General features: G+C 44.5%; 1 protein-coding gene across 2 annotated transcripts in view; it reads right to left on the bottom strand.

Annotated features, from left to right (window-relative positions):
* The window catches only part of epha4l (eph receptor A4, like), a 51,730-nt gene that overhangs the window by 7,778 nt on the left and 21,283 nt on the right, over positions 1-22,669 (bottom strand). Inside the window, exons 4-12 of one of the 2 annotated variants that reach the window (XM_068316919.1) lie at positions 20,704-20,859; positions 14,170-14,505; positions 8,987-9,111; positions 8,625-8,784; positions 7,269-7,380; positions 5,593-5,651; positions 5,054-5,167; positions 4,237-4,422; positions 942-1,003 (exon numbers count right to left, since the gene is read on the bottom strand). In XM_068316919.1, the coding sequence (XP_068173020.1) occupies positions 942-1,003; positions 4,237-4,422; positions 5,054-5,167; positions 5,593-5,651; positions 7,269-7,380; positions 8,625-8,784; positions 8,987-9,111; positions 14,170-14,505; positions 20,704-20,859 (1,310 nt within the window). The remainder of the gene's footprint in view (positions 1-941; positions 1,004-4,236; positions 4,423-5,053; positions 5,168-5,592; positions 5,652-7,268; positions 7,381-8,624; positions 8,785-8,986; positions 9,112-14,169; positions 14,506-20,703; positions 20,860-22,669) is intronic. The other variant, XM_068316920.1, reaches the window with a different exon arrangement.

Below are 22,669 nucleotides of genomic sequence, written 5' to 3'. Positions count from 1 at the left end.
GTAAAGAACAAGATTCGGTCTCACTGACGTCGTATCCATCCACCAACACATGGTAAAGAACGAGATACGGTCTCACTGATGTCGTAGCCATCCACCAACACGCGGTAAAGAACGAGATATGGTCTCAATGATGTCGTATCCACCCACCAACACGTGGTAAAGAACGAGATACAGTCTCACTGATGTTGTATCCATCCACCAACACGTGGTAAAGAACGAGATACGGTCTCACTGATGTTGTATCCATCCACCAACTAGTGGTGGTTTCCTGAAGCAAGACTTGTATCTCAGATTTTGGCTTGTATGTCGAACAACAAGGCGGACAGAACGACGACTTGTATCTCAAATAACTCGTATCTCGAGGTACGTCATTGCATTGTAGCTGGAATCAAATACAGGCATACTTACAAGCTTTAAGTATTGTTGTTTGATGGTTGTTTACAGCTATTTTATAAATGCTGTGGTGTCACAAATTGAGTAAATATACAAACCTCCTTTTATCTGATTTGATAAGCTGATTTTCCTTTTAATCTCTAAGATGCAACAAGTTAATTCCTCCACAGATAACACGACCTTATGCGCTGTTTACTCTTCCTCTCCATGTTTTTGTATTTGTTCTAACTCCATCTACATTTGTCCACTGGATAAAGTACTGAGCATCATTTAAAACCCACAGTGAATTCTGGAAACACAGATGTGGAACCTTCACCGACCTCCTTGTCAGAAACGCATCAAGTCGATCAAGGAGAGGATCGAGATTAGGGAGAATGTTTGTGAAAGAACGCTTGTAATATCACTGGACCACTTTACCAAGATAAGATGGGATCAACAAGCTGCAATTATTACACACACACACACACACACACACACACACACACACACACACACACACACACACACACACACACACACACACAGGCAGACAAGAAGGCATGACTGACCCTCAGGAATGCATCCAGCGATCCGTTCTCCATGTACTCGGTGATAATCATTACTGGCTTACCTAGACAAAGAGAGAGAGAATGAAAAGCAGGTGATTATGGAGGTAAACGATGCACATCACAGCCTGACGCAGCGGGGAGAGGACACACATGTTTGTGTGTGTGTGTGTGAGTGTGTGTTAGAGAGAGAGAGTGTGTTAGGCGATCCATCTCTGTCCCGTCGTGATTTAATTAGCTCGGTATTACAGTTACCCTGACATCGCCCGTCTTTCCCTGCACATGTAAAGGAATCCCCACTGGAACCAAACATCACTACACAAACTCCATTCTGTGTTTATGCAAATAAGTACCGACATCAGACGCGTTATCCAGAGTCTCATCACGGTCACCCACCCAGAATACCCCCGACACTCTATTTATGTCACTCACTGTCCCTTTGCCCTCTTTCTTCTCGGCCAACTTTCGTCACATCTGTCACTCTCTCTTGCCTTCTCTTTTTCTCATCATACTTTCTCTCGCTCATCCCCGTCATTTCTCTCTGGCCTTTCTCACCCCGTCCTTCTGTCCTCCCCTCTCCCGTCTCTCTTGGGAGAATGTCTGCGTCTTTATCTGAGCCGGGACAGGCAGGCGGGGAGGGCGAACATTCCCTGTTGGGTCTCTGTCCGGCTTTGTCTCTTAGAATCAGGGGGGAAATCAGGGAGAGGAGGATGGAGAAGACGAGGAAGGGAGGGTGTCTGGTTTTTGTTTCTGGATCTCAAGCTGGTGTGTAACCAGCCATGGCGACAACACATGCTGCCCCACTTCCTCCTGGGACATTGCTGCTCCTTGCATTCCATTTCAAGTGGCACAGTTAAGGTGTTGGGGAAAAAAGTGCTGACTTCAACCCAATGCCTTGAGGGCGAGGTTGGGCACCCCAACAGACTGTCTAAGGCAACACAGCGCCAACCGACTGGTTGACAGCTGCTGTCTTGAAGGTACGGTCTCTCGGATCCAAGCCTCTCCCCACGCCAAGAGGCCATCAGTCACCGCCGTACCCATCGCGTGATTGGCACTCCATTAATTACAGGCCGACCCTGCATCGCCCTAAAAAAGAGGAAGTGGAGTTTAAGCTGGAGAGAGCCGGGGCTTTCTTTGTCAGCCATCTTTGTTCCCTTTGTTGCCTGCTTCTGCCCCCGGGGCATTGGGTGATTGACAGCTCCCCAATCGAGTCTGAGGAGCGTCTGACCTGCGACCTTAAACTCTCGCCTTCCCAGCCCCGCCCTCTTCCTCCCTTCTCATTTGCATGCTAATACCTTGTTTACTGAATACGCCCTGCTGCCTTTGGCAATGAACTCTGGGCAACGGCCCCGCCAATGGGCCGATTATCACCTGCCAACAAAACAAGAGAGGGGAAGAAGGGGGTAAAAAATGCAACAGGGGGGCAGAATATCAGGGGAACGTTGGGGGAAATGCCCTCCAGAGGCCCCTTGTCGTTTGCAGCGAACAAAGATCGGGCTTTTAAACGGAGATCTTTTTTGAATTAACCAGCTCTTAACTTATAGTATGCAAATCAGCTGTTAAACATGTCACGTGTGATTTCAGGGTCTAGGTTTTAATTACACACAAGCATGTGCAGAAGTATATACAGGCTTCAATATGTTGGACGGCTGCACACAGTCTTGGGTGAGAGATTTTTTCACACCTTTATGTGCCTGTTTGCAGCTCCTCTGTAATTTATAATGTTTTAATTGCCTCCGTTGGACATGTTCCAAGGTCAGATTGAGAAATTCACTTTAACTGGATTGTAATTTAGACAGGAGTACAATCAAATAATGGCTTTTTAAGAGATTCCTCCAATTTTGGAAGGTAGAGTCAGAATCCCGTTGCTTTGGTTCATCTTTTTCTTCATCTCCTGCCCTGCCTCTCTTTTTTAAACCTCCCCTACGGCAGATCCACCACCCTCTGCTTCCTCCCAGCGTCAAGCCCATTGTTGTCCTCCATCTTCCCTCCAATCCATCAGCTCCTAACTGCCTCCCCGTCTCTTTCTCGGTGTCTTTTTTGCGCCTTTCCCGTCTGCCTCTTTTTCCTCTTGACTTCTTTTTTTCATCTCCTTGCATCAACGCCATCTACGCCCGTCTTCTCTGTCGTTCTCGTTTTTTTGTTCCCCTGTGAAGTCTGAGAGGTCATTCCTCGTGGGGGAGAGGTGTAATAGGTGATAAGCAATTCTGCCTGTGCCGCTGTTTGTTCACGTCTTCAACCGAGCCAAGCATGTCCTGTGTGTGTGTGTGTGTGTGTGTGTGTGTGTGTGTGTGTGTGTGTGTGTGTGTGTGTGTGTGTGTGTGTGTGTGCGCAGTTTGTTCAGACAGACAGTGTTATCTAGCACAGATAGAGTCTGGCTGTTGTGTCACGATGCATTAAGGCACTTCATCCATCTATCCCAGGGCCGGCCATCAGCTACGGTAACACTCACACACACATGTATGCAATCAAAGGTGCACACACAAACTGACATGTGCTGACAAAACACTGGCTCACGCACATCTAGACTAATATATAGCATCGGGGGAAGGTGTAAAAGGTAGGAAGAAAAGGAAAGAGTAGGGGGTGTGAGTGCCAAGGGCAGAGGGTATGATATTCGACCAGGCAGCAGCAGATAGTGGAGGGATAGGGTATCACTCCCTAACCCCAAACACATTTACAGCTGACACCATGATTAATGAGCCTGGTGCCGCGCTACAGACTCTGTTCCTGGACCCATTAGTCCCCCCCTACCCTTCCATGTACCACCTTCTCTTTCCCACTAATGCTGGACCCCTTCCATCTGGACAAAACCCACCTGGGGATAAACCCGGATGGGACATCTAGATAACACATGGGCACAAATACAAACAGATATAGGACCAAAAACAGGCCTCTGTGAACGTTACACAACACAAATGTCGTATACCTTCAGATATTCTGCGTGTAGCACACACACACGTCACGCAAATACACACTTTTGGTGTGTAAAGATTAGTTTGTCCCCATGCTCACCCTTTTCCAAAGTCACCGTAAACCACAGGATGATTTATTGTCGTAAGGGAGGAAGGGGACAGCAGGAATAAATGTCCTTTCTATGTTATTTCAATATAACAGTCATGTGTGTGTGTGTGTGTGTATGTGTGCACACATGCAGTTTTACTGCAATATCCTGCAGCAATTACATCTCTAAAATAGTTTAAGCTTTTTCAAACAGAGATATAATTACAGTCCCTCATTTGGAAATGGCAACTATTTTTGTCTTCCATCTTTTTCCGCACACAGGAAGTTAACGTACATTTGGTGACCACGCCCTCCAGGTGGATGATGTTGGGGTGGTCAAACTGCCCCATGATACTGGCCTCGGACAGGAAGTCCCGCCTCTGTTTGTCGGTGTAGCCGGCCTTTAAGGTCTTGATGGCGACGCAGATCTCTCTCTTGCCCGGCATCTTCAGGCGGCCGCTGCAGACCTCGCCGAACTCCCCTGGAAAACAGAGAGTCGGGGTTTAAAATGCAGAATGATGACACTCAAGGACATCGGTTGCCACGCCGGACGATAAATCAAATCAAGAAGGGGGTAGGCGACGGTGTGAGCCGGTTAGAAGGGGTGCACTTTAAACATTGATTAGGGTCTTTAATCCCTTACTGCCCCTCCTCCCCTACACCACCGGAGAGGCTAAGAGGGGAAATAGATATTGATTCTTTCTCTTTATTATTTTGTCATTGGATGACTTTTCTCTGGCCACACCGGTGGCACAGGCAACATATTTAGCGTGATTTTTTTTTTTTTTTTTACTCATTGACCTCTACCTGAGGCAGTAAACCAAATGTTATTATCCAAGTTTGCCTTGACGTTTTATTGACAAGCAGCGCCCCAGAACATTGCACGCAAACACAAATCACCAAAGAAAAGATATGCCAGCAGCGGAATATTTGCCTGAAAGAAAATACACTATTATTCTATTAGTTGGGGGGGTGCTTTTATCCAAAGTATGTTGCAATATGCCTTAGTCAGACACCGCCCAACATCACGGCACTTTGAAAATTTGATTTATAAGATGGCAGAATGAATTGTAGTTGCTAGAAAAACTAAAAAAAAACAAAAAACACCTCACCGATGCCAATAACTTTCTCAATCTTGATGCAGGAGGCGTCGATCTCTTTGGCGAACTCGCGGACGGCTTGGTTCGGGTCCTCGTAGGTAAAAGGGTCAACGTATATCCTCACTCCTAAGAAAGGAGATATAAAAAAAAAGAGAAATAAGGGAGTGAAAAGTGAAGGTTAATTCATTCCAGGAACTCGACTCCCATCTGTTCTTTATTTCCATCATGCTTCAGGCTACGCTGCCTTCCTCTGTGGAACCTCTCCTCCTCCTCTAACTCCATTGCTTTTCATGCAACTTTGGTTGACTCCAATGGAGATGGAGATCATTAACTTGAAATTTTTGTGAGTCGCAAATAACAATGTTGATGACTTGATAACGAGGTGTTTGGAGCATGTTAAGATGCAAGTACATTAACTTCAAAACTGTTCTTTTTTCACCCTTTTATGGGCTTCATTTGCGGTTTAGAGAGCATGCACACATGAACGCACCTGACAGGGTTAATGTTCTTCAATTACAGAGTGTGTAGGTGGAGTGTTCATCATCAGTTACCTTGATGTAAGTGCTTTTCTTCATCAGAGTCCTGCTTGGCCTTGCTGTATTTACTCCTTCTGGGGGCAAAAACAGCAAGACGGTCAGTGGCAAGTTTAGGCCATAATGTAAAACGTGTCAGAAAAACAAACAAACAATGCGTGTCTGAGAAATTATCATAATGATAAAAATAATGGAACACATGTCAAGTCAGTGAACCGTAATTAAAACCAAAACCAGACTCTAAACCTACTTATCATCAATTAAATGAAGTGAAGTGGTTTCACAATCACTGATTACTGTTGAGACATTTATATTCTGTTGGAAATAAGGATTTAAATGGGAGCTCGTAACAAATACAGAAACCTTTTTTTGGACAGTAAAATATCTCAGATTCAGTTTATCACACAAAAACAGTACCTGTTTTCACATCTGTATAACTAATAGTTGTGGAACCAACACCAACGGCTCCATTCCAAGCAGTTTAGAATTAAGGGATGAAATTTAAAGACCTGATCGGTCAATCAGACCTTGTCTCTTTGTTATAATTAATGACTGCATGAGAAAAAATGTGCAAAACAGGAGTTGTCAGTGATGCTTCAACATGTTTCCCATATGTTGAATATTTTCTTCTCGACTGCAATTTCATTCTCACTGAAATAGTCTGATGTTCAGTCACTTTTAAGACAGTTTACTTGATTATATTTAGTATTAAAGAGTATATTTTACTGATTGCAATCTGTTTCTTTTAACTGAGCGACTTTCACTTGCGGTGTGGTATTTTAACGTTATGATATTACGACTTTAAGTCCGGCCTATCCTTCAGCGCTTCAGGCTCCTGAAGGGCACTGATAACACAGCAGAAAATCAATGGTAGACGAGATGCACTTAAACCGCTGTGGATCCCTCAGGCAGCCTTGACACCTGGGCTTATATTGATGCGGCGGGTCGGTGGAGGAAATGACCAGATGTGTGAGGCATTGTCCTCCTCTGTGGTTGTGTAACGACGGCAAACGGCGACGTGATTACCGTCCCTCCCCACATTCACAGGACGGCAGCGGCGGCACAATGACAGCGGTCGTCATATGCATATAAAAAAAGACAAGAGGCAACCACCTGCTAGGCTGAGCAGGGGGGGGGGATCACACACACACACACACACACACACACACACACACACACACACACACCGAGGTGAAGCGGCCCCATCTGCATGTAATCCCATCAGTGTGACGCGTTGTCCTGCTTGCCGGTTAACACCCTGAGATTGGGTCACGGCGAATCCACCTGATGCCACTCGCTTTCGCCCCCTCTCTCTCTATTCTATCCCCCGACTTTTCATTGCCTGCTTATCTCATTGTGCACCCCCTTCCAAATCCATCACCCCTTCATTTCTCTCTCTCTCATTCTCTTCACGGCGGTCAGCAAGGCGTAGCGGCAGAAAATAACCGGCGGCCTGGATTACAGCCACCAGCTGAGCGATGGAGGGAGAGGGATGCAGAAGGACCGGGAGCCAGGGGTCGCTGATTGCATCTCTTCAGCTGTCACACCTGTCAATCACGACTCCGGTGTGGCGAGTCGTCACTCATTCAACATCGACTTGTGTGTGAGGGTGTGTGTGTGGGACAGCTATAAGCGAGACATCCCGTCGTTTTTGTGTGTTAGTGTTAGAAACAGGAAGCAGGGACGACGCTGACCTCCGACTGATGACGAAAGCACTGATGAGGATGATGAGGAGGACCACGCTTCCCACCACCGAAACCAGTAACACTGTGGAATTGGTGCCATCGCCGATAATGGGAGCTGGGACTGAGGAAAAAGGAAGGGAAGAAGGGGGGAGGAGAAAAGAAAGGGTGGGATAGAGAGGGGGGGAAAGACAAAATCTATCAATAAGATCAATAGAGTCATCGACCTCTTCCTGTAGACACAAACAGGAAGTGTTCTTAACCGTTAGACGTCTGGGCTTCTCTTAAAACCACATGTCACATGTGTCATACTCAAGGCCCGGGGGCCAAATGTGGCCCTCCACATCATTTCATGTGGCCCTCGAGAGAATAAAAGATCAGAGTGTCTAAAAATAAATAGGTCAAAAGTGTCCCACAATGCAGTAATTCAGCCCATTTTAACTTCGACAAAAACGTTTTGAAATAATTGTGTCTGATGTTATTTTTCTTTATTGATTGATAGTTTGATCCTTGATTGATGGAGTTCTGTGGGTTTAATAACCTGACAAATTAAAAGGATTTATTTTAAACAAAAATTTGTAACTTGAATAAGTAATAAATTCAGAGCTGCATAACATTAAGGAGTAGTTACATTTATTTTACATTTAATTTACATTACATTGAGTTACATTTATTAGTGACATCTGGCCCTTTGAGGACAGCCGTTATACTGATGTGGCCCTCAGAGAAAATTTGTTTTTTAGAAGGAGTACGAATCAATTGATTGAATTGTTTTGACGCTTATCGGTTTCAGTTTGTTTCATTCCAGCTCCTCTACATTCACTTTTAAAATCATTTTAACATCGCAATGATCTGGCATCTGATGGAATATGTGGAAACCTTTTAGCTCAAATTAAACAAAAAAAAATCAGTAAATTTTAACAGTCTTTGGCGGCGCTGCTAGAGGTTGTAATGTAAATGTCTGATCAGAGTCCACCCACGTAGAGTGGCTTCTACTCGTATTATTTATGGGTTAGTATTTATGATGTGTTTTTAAATTCGTAGCATTTAAAGCCTCTAATGAGAAGAACTCAGCGGCGTCAAACTAAAAACGTCAGGTTCTTTAGGTTTTTTCAAAAAAGACATAAAGGTTGAACCTGAGCTGGGATTTCCACCGAGACTCAAAGCAGCTTGAATAATGGAAGCGACTGGAGTTGCCAGTCAGGTGCTGGAACGCGATATCATTAATGTTTTGCAGAATAAAGTTGTTTTGATGAACGACTTTTACGATAAAAGTAAAAGACGCCATCGTGGCAGGGGTTTTTCCTGAATGGGTGTGATGAAGCTGGCGGGGAAACCTCTCTACCTCAGAGGGATAAAAGGACTCACCGGAGTTGGTCATGAACTCGAACGGACCGCTGAACTCCCCGTAGCCGGCCGCCGTGCGAGCTCGCACGTGGAACACGTAGGAGGTGAGCGGCGTGAGACCCTTGATGTCGGTGTTCCGCGATGAGGTTTTAATGATTCTGTAGCTTCTTTCGTTTTGGTCCTGAAGAGGAAATGTAGAAAAAAACGGGCATCAGATCGAAAGAAATCTGTTGGAGATAGTGACACGACTGTTGTGTAAAAACGTTCCTGAACATCTTATCTACTGGTGACGAGTGTCAACTTTTAGATAAATGAGCCGTTGAAGTGAGTTTTGGAGAAGGAAGCCAAAAAAGAAGTGACGCTTTTCCGATGCAACTTCTCACCTTCTCGTAATACTTGACTTCATACTCCAGGATCACCCCATTGGCTCTGTCCGGGGGCTGCCAGGCCAATGAGATGGTGTGTCTCGTGATATCTTTCGCCTGGATGGACGTGACTGGCGAAGGAGCTACAATGAGACGAAATAAAACACAGGAAAATCACACAACTTTCCCGCACACCTCCCTGTTGTTTCCAGCCTGACAGGTACCAAATCTCTTTTGTGTTGCTCCCCTTAATCCCTCACCCTTCGCCTGCCTCTCGCTGGGGGGAAAGTCAAACAGCAATGACTTCCATGTGTCTTTGAACTTGGCTCGCATTCAAAATCGGAGGTGTTGCAAAGCGGTTTGGCTACACAGCTGGATGGTCAAAGCGTGAGTGTATGGCGATGCTATTTCTGAGCTAATGGTTGGCATCAATAAAACATCCAATTTCTGCTTTGGCTGATGCAAGACTCAACTTCCTTTCCTACGAGATGGCAAAACGACGTCTACATCCATTTCTGCGGGTCACCCTGGGAAACGTACTACAAAGCTGTCCGTAGAAAAAGCCCGTAATGAGCGTGACAGGTTTAATTTTTTATTTTAGCTTTCAAGAGAGCAAATCAATCAGTTTTCATTAATGCTAGAGTAAGCCGTCGTATCTCAAAGCCGTCCTGCTCCGGCTTGATAATGAGGCCGTATTTCAAGCGGCCGTGCTATCTGCATTCAGACGCGTTTAACACGTGAAGGTTAAAGCACAGATAATGGCAAACGCTCATCCTCTCCCTCAAGTGGAACGCCGGCGCACAAATCAAACCTCTATCTTCAGGGAGTGTGTGACAGCACTAAAATTGGGTCATACGCACTCGCTTGGATGCTACAAAAAAGAAAACGTGGAGATAGCGTCGTAAACACTTGTGTACAAGTGGAATTTGGCGCAGATGGGAAGATATACGGTTGGACCGGGTTGAGATGTCGACTTTGCAACAAGAGGTAATAGAGATAGAGACACAACTCGGGTATAAAAAGACATGCAGGTTGGTTCTAAAGATATTGCTCATCTAATATCGACGGGAGACGCGGCGTTTCCACGGCGCCCAGGTAGCATTCCAGCGAGGAGCTACATGTTTGACCTATGCTCCTCCGTGATACTGTAACCTTACTCGTTCCAGACCATCTGCCTTTTAAAAAATTACACTGGGATGATTAATGAGGGGTTGGCGGTCCACCGATTATGATTGGATTATCTATGACACCATATACATTCTCATCACTTTGACCGGGGGCTCCAGGGAGCCTAGCCTTTAAGCTAACGCTAACAAAACCCTGCTTTTAGAGGAGGATTGAATTCAAAACGGGGTCTGGAATTCAAGCACTAGCCTCAGATTGAGTTTCAGCATGGTAAGAAGAAAAAAAAAGTGACAGGAGGAGGGTTGTGATTGGTGGGGGGGTTGAGATGGAGATGGAGAGGGATGGGATTGCAGACATCTCTTTGGTAAATAGATTAACCCGAGGTTGTGTAATCTTGTTGGCCTAATGTGTTGCGTCTCCGTTAAACAATTAGATGGCGGCCATTTGGATCCCTCCGATCAATCTTACTCGGCAGCGAGAACCAATTTGAGGGCCCTCCTGGGGGCCGGCCGAGGACAATCTGGCTCAGAGAGAAAACCCCCCCAAGGGGGTCACAAGCCTTCGTTCACCAAACGTAATCCACACATCCATCTTCCCTCCAAAGATGACAGATATGGCGGTTTAATCGTGTTGCCTCCTCTAGTTGCACTTTTATTTTTCCCTTGACTAACGTCCAGATAAAGATGAGTGATTTTTGGACTAGTCCCACATGAGGTCCCCCTACATGAGAAGGTGCTGTAAAAATAGGATTTAGGGGTTAAGATTTTTTTTATTTTATTTTATGAAACGAAAACAAATAGGTAATATAATACCACACGTGATGTGTGAAGATTAAATCCGACATGTCTAGACCGAGAAAAGTTTAACCTGAGGCTGCGAGTCGTGCAAAATTACGCTCGACAAGCCGCCGCCTCTGCAGAAGAATTTAAAATATAGGGCAGAGTTGTTTAATTTAACAAGAGAATAATAAGTGTTAGATGTCATGAATATTCATATCTCACCTCATAATAAGTGCATCCAACAAATACAAACGCACAAAGACACAGAGTCCCATTATCTCACACTGACAGCCGAAAACTCAATCATGCCACCCATGCATACTAAATAATAAATCAAAACCCGCTGCAGGTAAACAGCACTCTGGGTTCCGATTGGTTTAAATACCAAATAGTGACGGTTGTGTGTGATTTCTTTTTTTATATATGTTTTTTTTTTTATTTATCCCTGCATACGGAACACAATTTGCAAAGTGTGCAAGTTTGTCTTGGTGAGCGTGTTCATCACCAAGTATTTGTGCAGCGAGGAGCAGCTGTGGTCGGCTCCAGCAGTTGTGCAAATATGCGGTCGATTACAGTTTGACATTAAAAGAGACAGCGGCCGCTGTGCACATGTGGTTGCCAGATTGGAGTCTGGTTGCCAGATTGAAGTCACTCACTTTTTTTTTTTTTTTTAGTTGCCGCCAAGGAAAAATAGCCGGAGAGGGAGCCGTTTTTCAGCGTGTCAAAGAAACGACTCATGCTTCCAGCCCCACCTATAAAACCAGCTTCCATCTCCCCATGTACGAGATGGAAACTCACTAACACACACACACACGTGCAATGACAGACGTGGCCACACACACGTTCTCTCATGCACTAATTCACTTTTAGTCACCTCAGCCTGCCAAGCATTTTGTATGGAGACATAAACACCTCTCTTTCTGCCTGTCTTTCTCACACACACACACACACACACACACACACACACACACACACACACACACACACACACACACACACACACACACGCACACACAAAGTACTCGAACCCATAAAGGGGTAAAAAACATCCATTTACAGCCAGGGGTCAGTTCAAAGCATGGACACCCCCTTCACTTTTCTCCCCTCTCCCCCCCATGCTTTTCCTCATGCTGCCTGGGTGAAAGGGTTACGTCCTGACTGATTTACGACACTGAAATTGTTCCTGGGGAGACACAACCTGACCTCTTTTGTGTGCACACACACACACACACACACACACGTAATCACCAACACTCATGTCTTAATCTGTGTCTCCCACCGCTGCACCTTCATCCGTCTTCCCCCAAAGCGCCAAACTACCAACCTGCCTTCCTCACTTGTTCTCTTGCGGAAATTCTAACTGTTGTAGAAGGATTGGGGGGTGGGGGGTGGGGGTGTTTGGCTGCCTTTTCCACAGCGCTTATAAATCCCAATAAATCTATCATAATACATGTGTAATCCACGGTGTCTGGATGAGGAGAGGCGATACAGAGAGAAGGACAGCCGCAGATGACTGGCTGGATTACCAGCGGCTGAAACCAGAGCTTCTAAAGCCCCTACCAAGCATTAGCAGGAAGAAATCCAATCAGTCTCGAGCTATTCTATTTAACACACACACACACACACACACACACACACACACACACACACACACACACACACACACACACAATTAGAGGAGACACGCATGCCCGGGGACACATTGAGGACATTGTTCGTCTCCATCAACAAGTGCACAAACATTCTCCGCAACACGTTTTTTCTCACTTTCAATCAAGCCCAGCGTGCAGGTGGTTCTTGCACATGTGCAAACACATAAATACATCCCATAATAGTGCTTCCAGCTGCAAGTTTCATGTAACTAATCCGAGGGAACAGTTGTGGAACATGCACCGGTTGACGCGCCAAAGGCAACATCGTCTGTATCGTAGACGAAAGTCAGAAGTTTAGCCTTGGGCAATCTCCGGGCGACATCAGCGCGCGTGTGTGTGGGTGTGTTTCCATGTCGCTATGTGTGTGAGCTAGTGTGCTTTGGAGCTCTGGCACATCGGTATGACCGTGCTGACATTCTATTACGGCCTTGACTCTAGGGTGTGCTCCATTACGGCCCCTACACGCCGGTCTGGCAGCGCTAGCAGCTCTCCCACAGGCAGCATCCCCATTCATCTCTATCTTCCTGACCCCGGCTGATAAATCAAGTCACCCTGACCTTAAATTGCTCACCCAAGCCCTATTCAAGATATCCGCTTTTTTTCCCAGGGATGGGAATTAGTTTGGGAGGAAAAAAAAAACCACACACACACTGACAAAAGGGTACTTATTTCGCCACCCAAGAGCAGGGCAGTAAAACGAAGACACAGTAATGATCAGCTATAAGTGGAAGGAGAACAGGGAGGGATGAAGAGGAAGGGCCAGGGTTGTAAAATCCATTTGCACAACAAACTGGCTACAAAATGGCTAAATGACAAAACAACGGGAGGCTTTTGAACGCACCCTCAGGCTTAGAGGGCTCTCCTCTTGCTCAAGCTGCATTTAGAGCGTATTCTACCCGAATAATTAAACACACACACACACACACACACGCAACATTTGTAATGAAGCCTCCACAGATCAATACAGCTCATCTAATTCATTAGCTCGACAGCTAAATATAGCACATCGCCACCCCCCACCCCCCATCTGCAGCCTCGTGCCCAATTATGCAAAACCGAAGCGAAAAAATGCAAAATAAAAAGGAGAGACAAACTAATCACCCGGCCTCCACCAACATTATTTACAGCTTTAATAGACATGTGTTGACATGCAAATTGTCCCCCAAAAAAGTGCTCAAGCACTCCATCAGACTTGTGCTTTGAATTTAGAAGACTCCACACACGAGGACAAAGCCAGTCCACCAAAATACTTCGTAAATCTGCAGTGAGTATTTTTAAAATGTCATCAAAAGCTGCAAACGGCAACTGTGTTCAATCACAATCACTCTTTTTCCCCCTAATGAACTGTTTTTTTGTTGACCTGATTTCTTGATTCTTGACCCAGCAAAGACAAATTCGTCTTGCATTAAAATATGCTGGTAACGGTATACCATAATGATATATTAGAATTCATTCACTGAGGTTGAGAATATGTCATTCAGTCACTGTCGACCACTTCAACAGTCATTGATGTAATACAGGTAAACCTTGGCTCACGTCATTGATTATACGTTGCTTTTCCAAAAAAAATGCACGGAAAAATAAAAATGTACTCAACTCTACGTCTTGGGACTAACGTCCCTCAAACCGCCACCGGTCGACTCACCAGCCTGATTGGTGGTGACGGTCACCGACACGGCCTGCTCCGGCCCGGGGCTTTGGGGCGACACTCCGTTCACCGCCCACACCTCGAAGGTGTAGTTAGTGTGGGCCTGCAGCTCGTTGATGGACACCCGCGTCCCCTTCAGGCTCAGCTGCTGGGGGCTGAAGTGGATCCCGTTACCGCAGGGCTGACAGCGCCGGCCGTCGGGCCCGCAGCGCTTACACACCACGTTGTACGTCAGGTCCTGGCGCCCCCCAGAGCTCCGGGGCGGGCTCCACTCCAGGTTGACGGAGGTTTCGTTCACGTTGGAGATGAGGTGGATGGGCGCCGATGGGGGACCTGCGGAGGACGAGGAGGAAAGACTCAAAAAAAGACTCGCAAAAGACAGCCTCAAACGTAATTAATGTACATGTGTAGCTGACGTGGAGGTCCCTTTATTGAGAGCTTTGGGGTGTCTTGAATTCCCTTTTAATGTCCTGTCCATTACAGCGAGAGAGGATCCGGTTTCTCTGGAGTTAATTCAGCCCTGAAATCTAATATCCAGGCAGATTTCTTTCCTATTCGTACGTGGAATCAGCTGGAGGTGGAAGAACGCCGCAGCTGTACGACATCAGTCAGGAAATTTTAGCAAAATTCACTTTTTGAAGCCAAAGGAGCAGATTCAGAGAGACACGAAACATCAATCCCAATTTAAACGTCGGCTTTATCACAATTAATGCTTTGTTTTTCTGTTTTTTACTTTGTTTTTGCGTCGCTTTCAAACTCAACTGATGGTAATGGACTTAACTCCGTCTTCCTCCCCGTCTGGTTCACCCTCTCCCTGACTAATGAAGCGCACACCACGAGTGGGGCTGGAGGGATCGATGCCGGGTGAAATATGAATGCTAGTCAGTCCGCAGACGAATCATTTCACAACGGAAATTAATTATCAGTGTTATTTTTAGGAGGAGCAGCGTGGCAATGAATGATTTCATCGAGAAGCAGCGGCGGAGGAGGAGGAGGGGACGGCGTGTGCGGGTCGCCTGAAGAGAAATAAATGTGCTTTTGTGCACAAGCGCCGGTTGTATTAATGGAGACGTGGAAGAGCGGTTTCACTCATGATGTATGTGCCGCATGTTGGGGATGGTGATGAAGGAGGGAATGTGGAAGGGAGGATGGAAACAGATGGAGAAAGAAGCGCCGGATGAACATCCAGGGAGAGGAGAGGAACCAGTTGGGATGGGGGGGAGAAGACGGCGACGGTGGATGGAACTGACCCTCAATGAAAGACTACGATCAACCATTTCCCTCCATCTTTTCCTTCATGGTTTGATTTGAATGTCTAATCCACATGTGTCAAACTTAAGGCCCCAGGGGCCAAATTTGGCCCTCCACGCCAATTTATGTGGCCCTCGAGAGGATTAAAAGTCAGTGTCTAAAAATAAATAGGTCAAAAGTGTGCTTTGACCAAAACTACATTTCCCACAATGCACTAATTAAACCCATTTTAACTTTTAAAAAACACATTTTGAATAAAGTTATTTTTCTTTATTGATTGATAGTTTGATCATTGATTGTTGGAGTTCTGTGGGTTTAATAACCTGAAAAATTAAAAGGATTCATGTTATAACAGAGAAACAAACAAACATGTTTTTTCTGTTCAACTGTAATGTTTGGAACTAGAATAAGTAACAAATTCCAAATATTAATGAGTAGTTACATTAATTTACTTTACATTAAGTTACATTTAGTTACATTTATTAGTTACATCTGGTCCTTTGAGGACAGCTGTTATGCTGACGTGGCCCTCAGTGAAAATGAGTTTGCCACCCCCCGGTCTACACCCAACAGTCTCTAACGGTACAAGGTCCAGCTGACCTCTGGTCCCGTTCCAGAGCCAATCATCTGCTGCCTCACACCCTGACTATAAAGTCATTACCAGGCTGTCATCTGGACTCATTGATCATAAACCCAACGGGTCAAAAGCTAAAATAATGTATCCGGTCCACCCTGAAGGGTTCTTGTCTTGTTTAGATACTCTTGACAGCGACGGCTCTCAAACCAGATATTTGAGTCTTTGCGTCAACGTCAATCAGGAAGACGGTTTGTTTGTTTATCATGGATAGACTATATAACTTTATTACTGTATAAAGTCTTAAACACATTCCATCACATGGCATACACACACACACACACACACACACACACACACACACACACACACACACACATAAACTACCTTAGGCTGTACCTGTCGCTCTCCCAGAATGCACCAGTGGGAGCAAGGGAGCGTGGGAGAGCCGTCGGCTGTGACTGACACCCGGTAATTAATCCTGGGAGAGAGACTGACGGGCGCTCGACGCTCACACAACCTTCGTACGACGTCGGCTCAACACGGCCTTAAAATTCACATTCCTTCCCGCCGGATTCCGGAGGGAGTCTCAGAAAGTTTCTCCTCAAGAAACTTTGGGATTCCCTTTTTTTTTTCCCGCCTCTCCCAGCAATTTACTTCATCCTTCATCTTTTTTCTCACTCCACCACTTCTTTAATCCGTCTTTATTTCTTTCCATCCCTCTCTCCTCCAGTATTTTCCTTTCTGTAATTGTTAGTTGAGTGGCGCTCGGGTCCGCGCTAGCAACGCAGGCTAAATTGACCGGAACGTCGACCATCCGGCTGGGATTCATTCGACGCCCCCCTCGAGTCCTCCACTTTCTGCTTTCACTCCCCATCCCTCCCTCTTCCTCGAACCACACCGCTAAGAAAACTGGGGGAAAATCTGAGAAACACATCAAAAAACCCCAAAATGGAGAACGGCAGCGGCGCAACCAGTCCCCCGGGCGTCGTCCCTGTGCCTCGTTACAACCCGATGTGTGTGAATTCACACTCTATCATGTATACATGTTCATTGCCAACTTTGCTCAATGATTATTACAATATCGTTCCCTAAATTGCATGCTTATGAATTAACTCTGGTGCAAATTGTGGATATTTTGTTGAGTTGTGTTGACTTAACAAGATCTCAAGCAGTTCAACATCTTTAAAAGCCTCAACTATTCAATAATTGATTCAATAATAATTTTTTCACCTGTCAGATACAGATGCATGCGTCTGATTCTATACATCAGGTTTATCATGAAAAAAATATTAAATTTAGGATTTGGAAGTCTCAAAATCCCAAAAGATCAAGTTGACCAAATATGACCCCAATTGGCTTTAAATGGTTTTAATCTTGACAGAATTGAAAAAGCACGGCTACAAAAGTAGTTTACACTGAAAAATAACCAATGCAAACACAAAAAGACTGGCTGTAAGGCAAAGTGAACATAAGAGCAAGACAAGATATATAAAAATAATCCATGAAAAAGTCTTCAAAAATATTCCTGCAGCACAGAAAATCTGTTGGAACAAATCTATTTATTCTGTCAGGACCCTCGAGCGAGCCGGTCCAAAGAGTGGGAGGCAAACGATCAATGTGGAGCTCAGTTAATGGTGAAAAGAATAAAGAAATAATAAAGAATAAACGCTGCAAAAAAGAGTAAAAGATTAAAACAAAAAAGGAAAGAAAACGGTGTTGACGTATGAATTACAGAAGGAATAACTGGGCTGCCCACAAACACAATGAAGGAATAACCACGTTTAATCTTCATCATGCATCGCTGGAATCTGAGCTAAGAGAGAGAGGGAAAGCGTTTTCAATTACACACACACACACACACACACACATCAATTACCAGAGGTGCTAGTTCTGACCTTCAACGGGGGGAAATGATTTTTTTTTCTCCTCTTCATCGACTCCGTTCGTGACTCGGAGTGGGTTTAAAGTAAGAGCGAAGGCAGAATGAGGGACGTGTGAGTGACAGCTGTAATTACACAGCTCTAATATGTGGGTGAGAATTTGTTTTTAAAAAAAAAATGCATGAGAAAGGAAAAACAGACAGACGGGGGCGAGGGGTTCAGAGATCAGATGTTTGGTGGCGGGGCGAGGTTGAGGGTGGATAGAGTCCGGCTCACTGGGATCCACAGACGGATCAGGCTCTAATAAAATAAGACCAGTAATGAGCGTGGACAGCTGTTGCTTGAAGCAGTCGGACTCGCATACCTCACTGGCTAACTGGACAATAGAGATGAGCCCAGAGCTCATTCATTTAAAGTCTGACTCAATTTATTAGCGACGGACAAAACGGTGAGCAGGCAGACGCGTGACACACATATCAGGGGCAGGTTTAGTTATTAAAAATGTTTTGGGTGTTTATTTATTACAAGTTTGAATAAAAAACTTTATTTTTTTATTTTTTTTGTCATCTTTTATGGGTTGGGTTTTTTTTTTTCCCCCTCAAATATATTTTGCTGCGAAAGTAGGAAATGGGTTTTAATCGAGGCAGGACATAAAAAAAATTAATGTGAAAATCTATTTTTTACAAATAAGAAAAATTGGCAGTAAAAATGCTTAGTTGTGAAAAATAAGGAGCCTTGAATTGAACGGTTTTGCCCGACTAATGCTCTGAAGGTTAGAGTGCCAAGACATTTAAAGATCTATTTTACTGCAAGACAATAAAACACAAGCAGTCTAGCTTCAAATGATAAATCCAATCATTGTTGATTAAATGTTTTTATGTTCATACAAATTCTTTATTAATTTATACAAGGCAAATTCAGTCACTACAACTGCGAACGTCGTGTTCTGATATTTATTTCTCCAAGAAAACTCCAAATTAAAAACATCTCAGCAACCAATGAAGTGTCAGATTACCAATCTGTTCACGTAATTCATTGGTTTATATTCTAGGAGAACATTCCTGGTGATCTGGAGCTGATACCATGTGGCGAGGGGAATAACTAGGGGGCTGTCCGGTTTGTTCGAGGCTCATGATGGGATGGATTCAGCTGTTGGTCTAATTTAATAAACTGCTTTGCTGAGTGAGGAATCCAGAAGAAGCGGACGGATCACGCGGGTCAAACGCCAACCAATCCGCGAGCTGAGGAGCTCAGCAGATGTTTTTTTGCTTGTACATTTGTTTTATGACACACACTCACACACAAACGCAGGCCATATGTAAGGATGACGGCTGTAATGTAATGAGTGTGGCTGCTATGTTCCTGGGGTTGAGACAACTTTGTGCGTTTTGGGGGGGGGGGGTTTCTCCTCTGTTTGCGTTGATGTGAAACTGAACAACTCCCCCAGAACAAATTCTAAAAAATAAAAAGTTAGAGGTGTGACCGGGCAGCAGGATTGTTAAATATTTGTTACCGCAGTTACGGAAAGTCGGAGGAAACACATTCAGACCAGACCGAGAAAGAAAAAAAAAAGTCTGAACTTTCTTCAGCTGGATGCAATATTTTATTTTCTTTCTCCTGGCACCTTCGGCCTCTCCTCTATCGCAGCATCTTATTCATTCTCTGCATACATCTCCAGCTTTCCATCTGTCCTTGTTTTTCCTCTTTCGTTAACTGTCTGGGCCTCTGCAGATATTTTATCTCTATTTGTCTCGGGCCCTTTTTTTTTACTCAGTCGCTGGAACAAAGACTCTTTTCTTCGATGGCTCTGATTGTTTGCTCGGAAACAAAACGGCGGCGGAACAACGACGTCCTGGTGTATTATTCCTCTTTAGGTTAGCCGCTACCTGTTACTAGCTGCTTTTGAGTTGTACAGATATGTGTCATCTGCATAAAGCATTCTACAAAGATCTCTAATTTTCCTCAGATCCTTGGTTACCTTCTTGCCGCTCACTCACCGAACACCGAGGTGGAATAAAGGCGCGCCTGTGCCGCCCTGAACGGGTCGTGTAAATGGGTTCCTCTATTGTTCACACACTCCTCTGCTGTTTTGCAGCCTGGCTGCGGAAGACTGAATGTGGGATGCAGCGGTTTATACCCTCATTAGCTCTCTGTCACCATGACTGATCACTAAGTACCACCTGGAATCAAATGACAGCTATTAAACCAACAGCCGCCTGCTTTATGTGTGTGTGTGCGTGTGTGCGTGCGTGCGTGCGTGCGTGTGTGTGTGTGTGTGTATGTGTGTGTGTGTGTGTGTGTGAGGGGGTAATTCAGTTTGGCCTATGTAAGAGAGAGAGGGTGGTAGAGAGACAGAGAGATGCTTGTGTTTCTGGGTCATGTCTTATTTTTCTGATAAATACTCATTAAGTATTCCTGTACATCAAAATGTATACAGGTAAACCTCGGCGAGTTACGTCGTTCTCAATTATGGGTCAGTTTAAAAAAAAAAATTTTAAAAACACAAAAGTTTAGTAAACTGTAAAAAACTGTTAAAAACTGTTAAACTGTTAAAAACACATAATAATATCATGTTACTGTGTAATAAATCAGAATAAAACATATAATATCATATTATTAGCCCGTAGCAACCCCCGTGACCCACAATGAGGAAGAAGCGGCTTAAGATGATACAACTTAATATAAATCCATATTAAGCAAATATTATTAAAATGCATTAATTAATAAAGTTCAGTACAGAACTGGGAACAGGTATCTCCAGTTTAGCCTGGAAACGGATTACCTCGTAAGTTTTTCCGAGGTTTACCTGTGATGTGTACTTACGGGTGCAAGGCATGGACGCCGGGTCCGTTTCGGAGCGGAAGTATCCCTTGTCGCAGACACAGGAGGTGGACCCCTCCCTGACGGAGTAGCTGTGGAGCGGACACTTGGAGCAGGAGCCGTCGGTGGCCAGAGCGCGGTAGTAACCGATCTTACAGGCTGAAACACAACAAGGAGACAGTGTGGTCAGTTTGGTCAACAGGTGATGTCAGCTGGGCGGAGCTTCAGCTTCAAACACATCTGACACCAAAGACGTGTCCGTTTACCTAAACAGTGCATTCTCTACAGGCAGTAGTGTGTGTGAAGTCGTGTTTGCAGCTCTATCTTTAGACGCACTGGTGCCTGGAATATTTTCACTTTTAGCTCTCTTAGAGTTTCAGACTTTGCCAACATTTTCCTGTTACTGCAAAACAAAAAGTCTAGCTGACACTGATGCTAACGTCATGACTTTTGCAAGCATTTGGAAATAAAACAAAGCACCGAACAGTCTATATATTATCCTTCTGACAGTGCAAGATGAAAAGACAACTGTAATGAAGAGATATTTACGTCCTAACGATACATCTAAGAATTTACGAGTTACTCTCCGATCAAATCCAACAATCCTGTCCTTATGTTTATGCTAAAGGAGGTGTTCCGACCCAAGAGCCGTGAGCGTCATGCGTCCCCTGTGGACCATGAATTTATTAAATAGCTTTAGTTTATTTAAGCGAAATGCAACTACAGGCCAAAGACGATGACTGTACAAACCAACGATGCAAAATCTGATGGGAATCAGATGGTGAAGTATCTTTGCTGTGGCTTTGTTTAGAAGATGTCGTATAGCACTTTATCACATACTTGTCTCCCAATAGCGGAGAAGAGGAGAACTCTGTGATCTCACACATTCACCCAGTTTACTACAAGAAAACAATATGTTGCCCCTGGAGGCTTTTTTTTCTTCGAATTCTCCCTCATTTTGCTCTCTTCCTCTCTCACGTATACAGTATATTCAGTCGTACCTCGAGATACGAGTTATTTGAGACACGAGCCGTCGCTCTGTCTAAATTTTTGCTTTACATACGATCAAAATCCAAGATATGAGTCTTGCTTCAGGACACCACCGCTAGTTGGCGGATGGAAACAACCACCAAACAACAATACTTAAAGCTTGTAAGTATGCCTGTATTTGATTCCAGCAACAATGCAATGACGTACCTCGAGATACGAGTTATTTGAGATACAAGTCGTCGTTCTGTCCACATTGTTGTTCGACATACAAGCCAAAATCTGAGATACAAGTCTTGCTTCAGGAAACCACCACTAGTTGGTGGATGGATACAACATCAGTGGGACCGTATCTCGTTCTTTACCTCATGTTGGCAGATGGATACAACATCAATGAGACTGGATCTCGTTCTTTACCACGTGTTGGTGGATGGATACAACATCAGTGAGACCGGATCTCGTTCTTTACCACGTGTTGGTGGATGGATACAACATCAGTGAGACCAGATCTCATTCTTTACCGCATGTTGGTGGATGGATACAACATCAGTTGGGGCCATATCTCGTTCTTTACCGCATGTTGGTGGATGGATGCAACACCAGCTGAGGTCGCATCTCGTTCTTTACCACGTGTTTGCAGATGGATACAACATCAGCAAGACCGAATCTCATTCTCGTTGGTGGTGTAAAGATTTAGCTCGTGTACTTTTGTGACTTTCGCGTTTCTTTTCATTCCTCATCATTGTTTACATAACTTCTATAATTATACACAGGTATGCATATCTGCATATGCATATCTATTGGTTGATAAAATGTTATTCTTTTCATAATATAGAGAGTTTGGGAGTTCTTTACAAGTCTGGAACAGATTAAAATTATTTTAATAATTTTAATTGGTTAAATGTTGTTTGACTTACAAACTCAGTCATGCAACGGATTAAACTCGTATCTCTTAAACTCGTATCTGTCTAATGCTCTACAT

This window comes from Antennarius striatus, chromosome 6, assembly GCF_040054535.1.
Source record: "Antennarius striatus isolate MH-2024 chromosome 6, ASM4005453v1, whole genome shotgun sequence".
In the NCBI taxonomy this organism is placed as follows: Eukaryota; Metazoa; Chordata; class Actinopteri; order Lophiiformes; family Antennariidae; genus Antennarius; species Antennarius striatus.
Note: the sequence above shows the minus strand (reverse complement) of the source record. Positions and strands in the feature narration are given on the sequence as shown.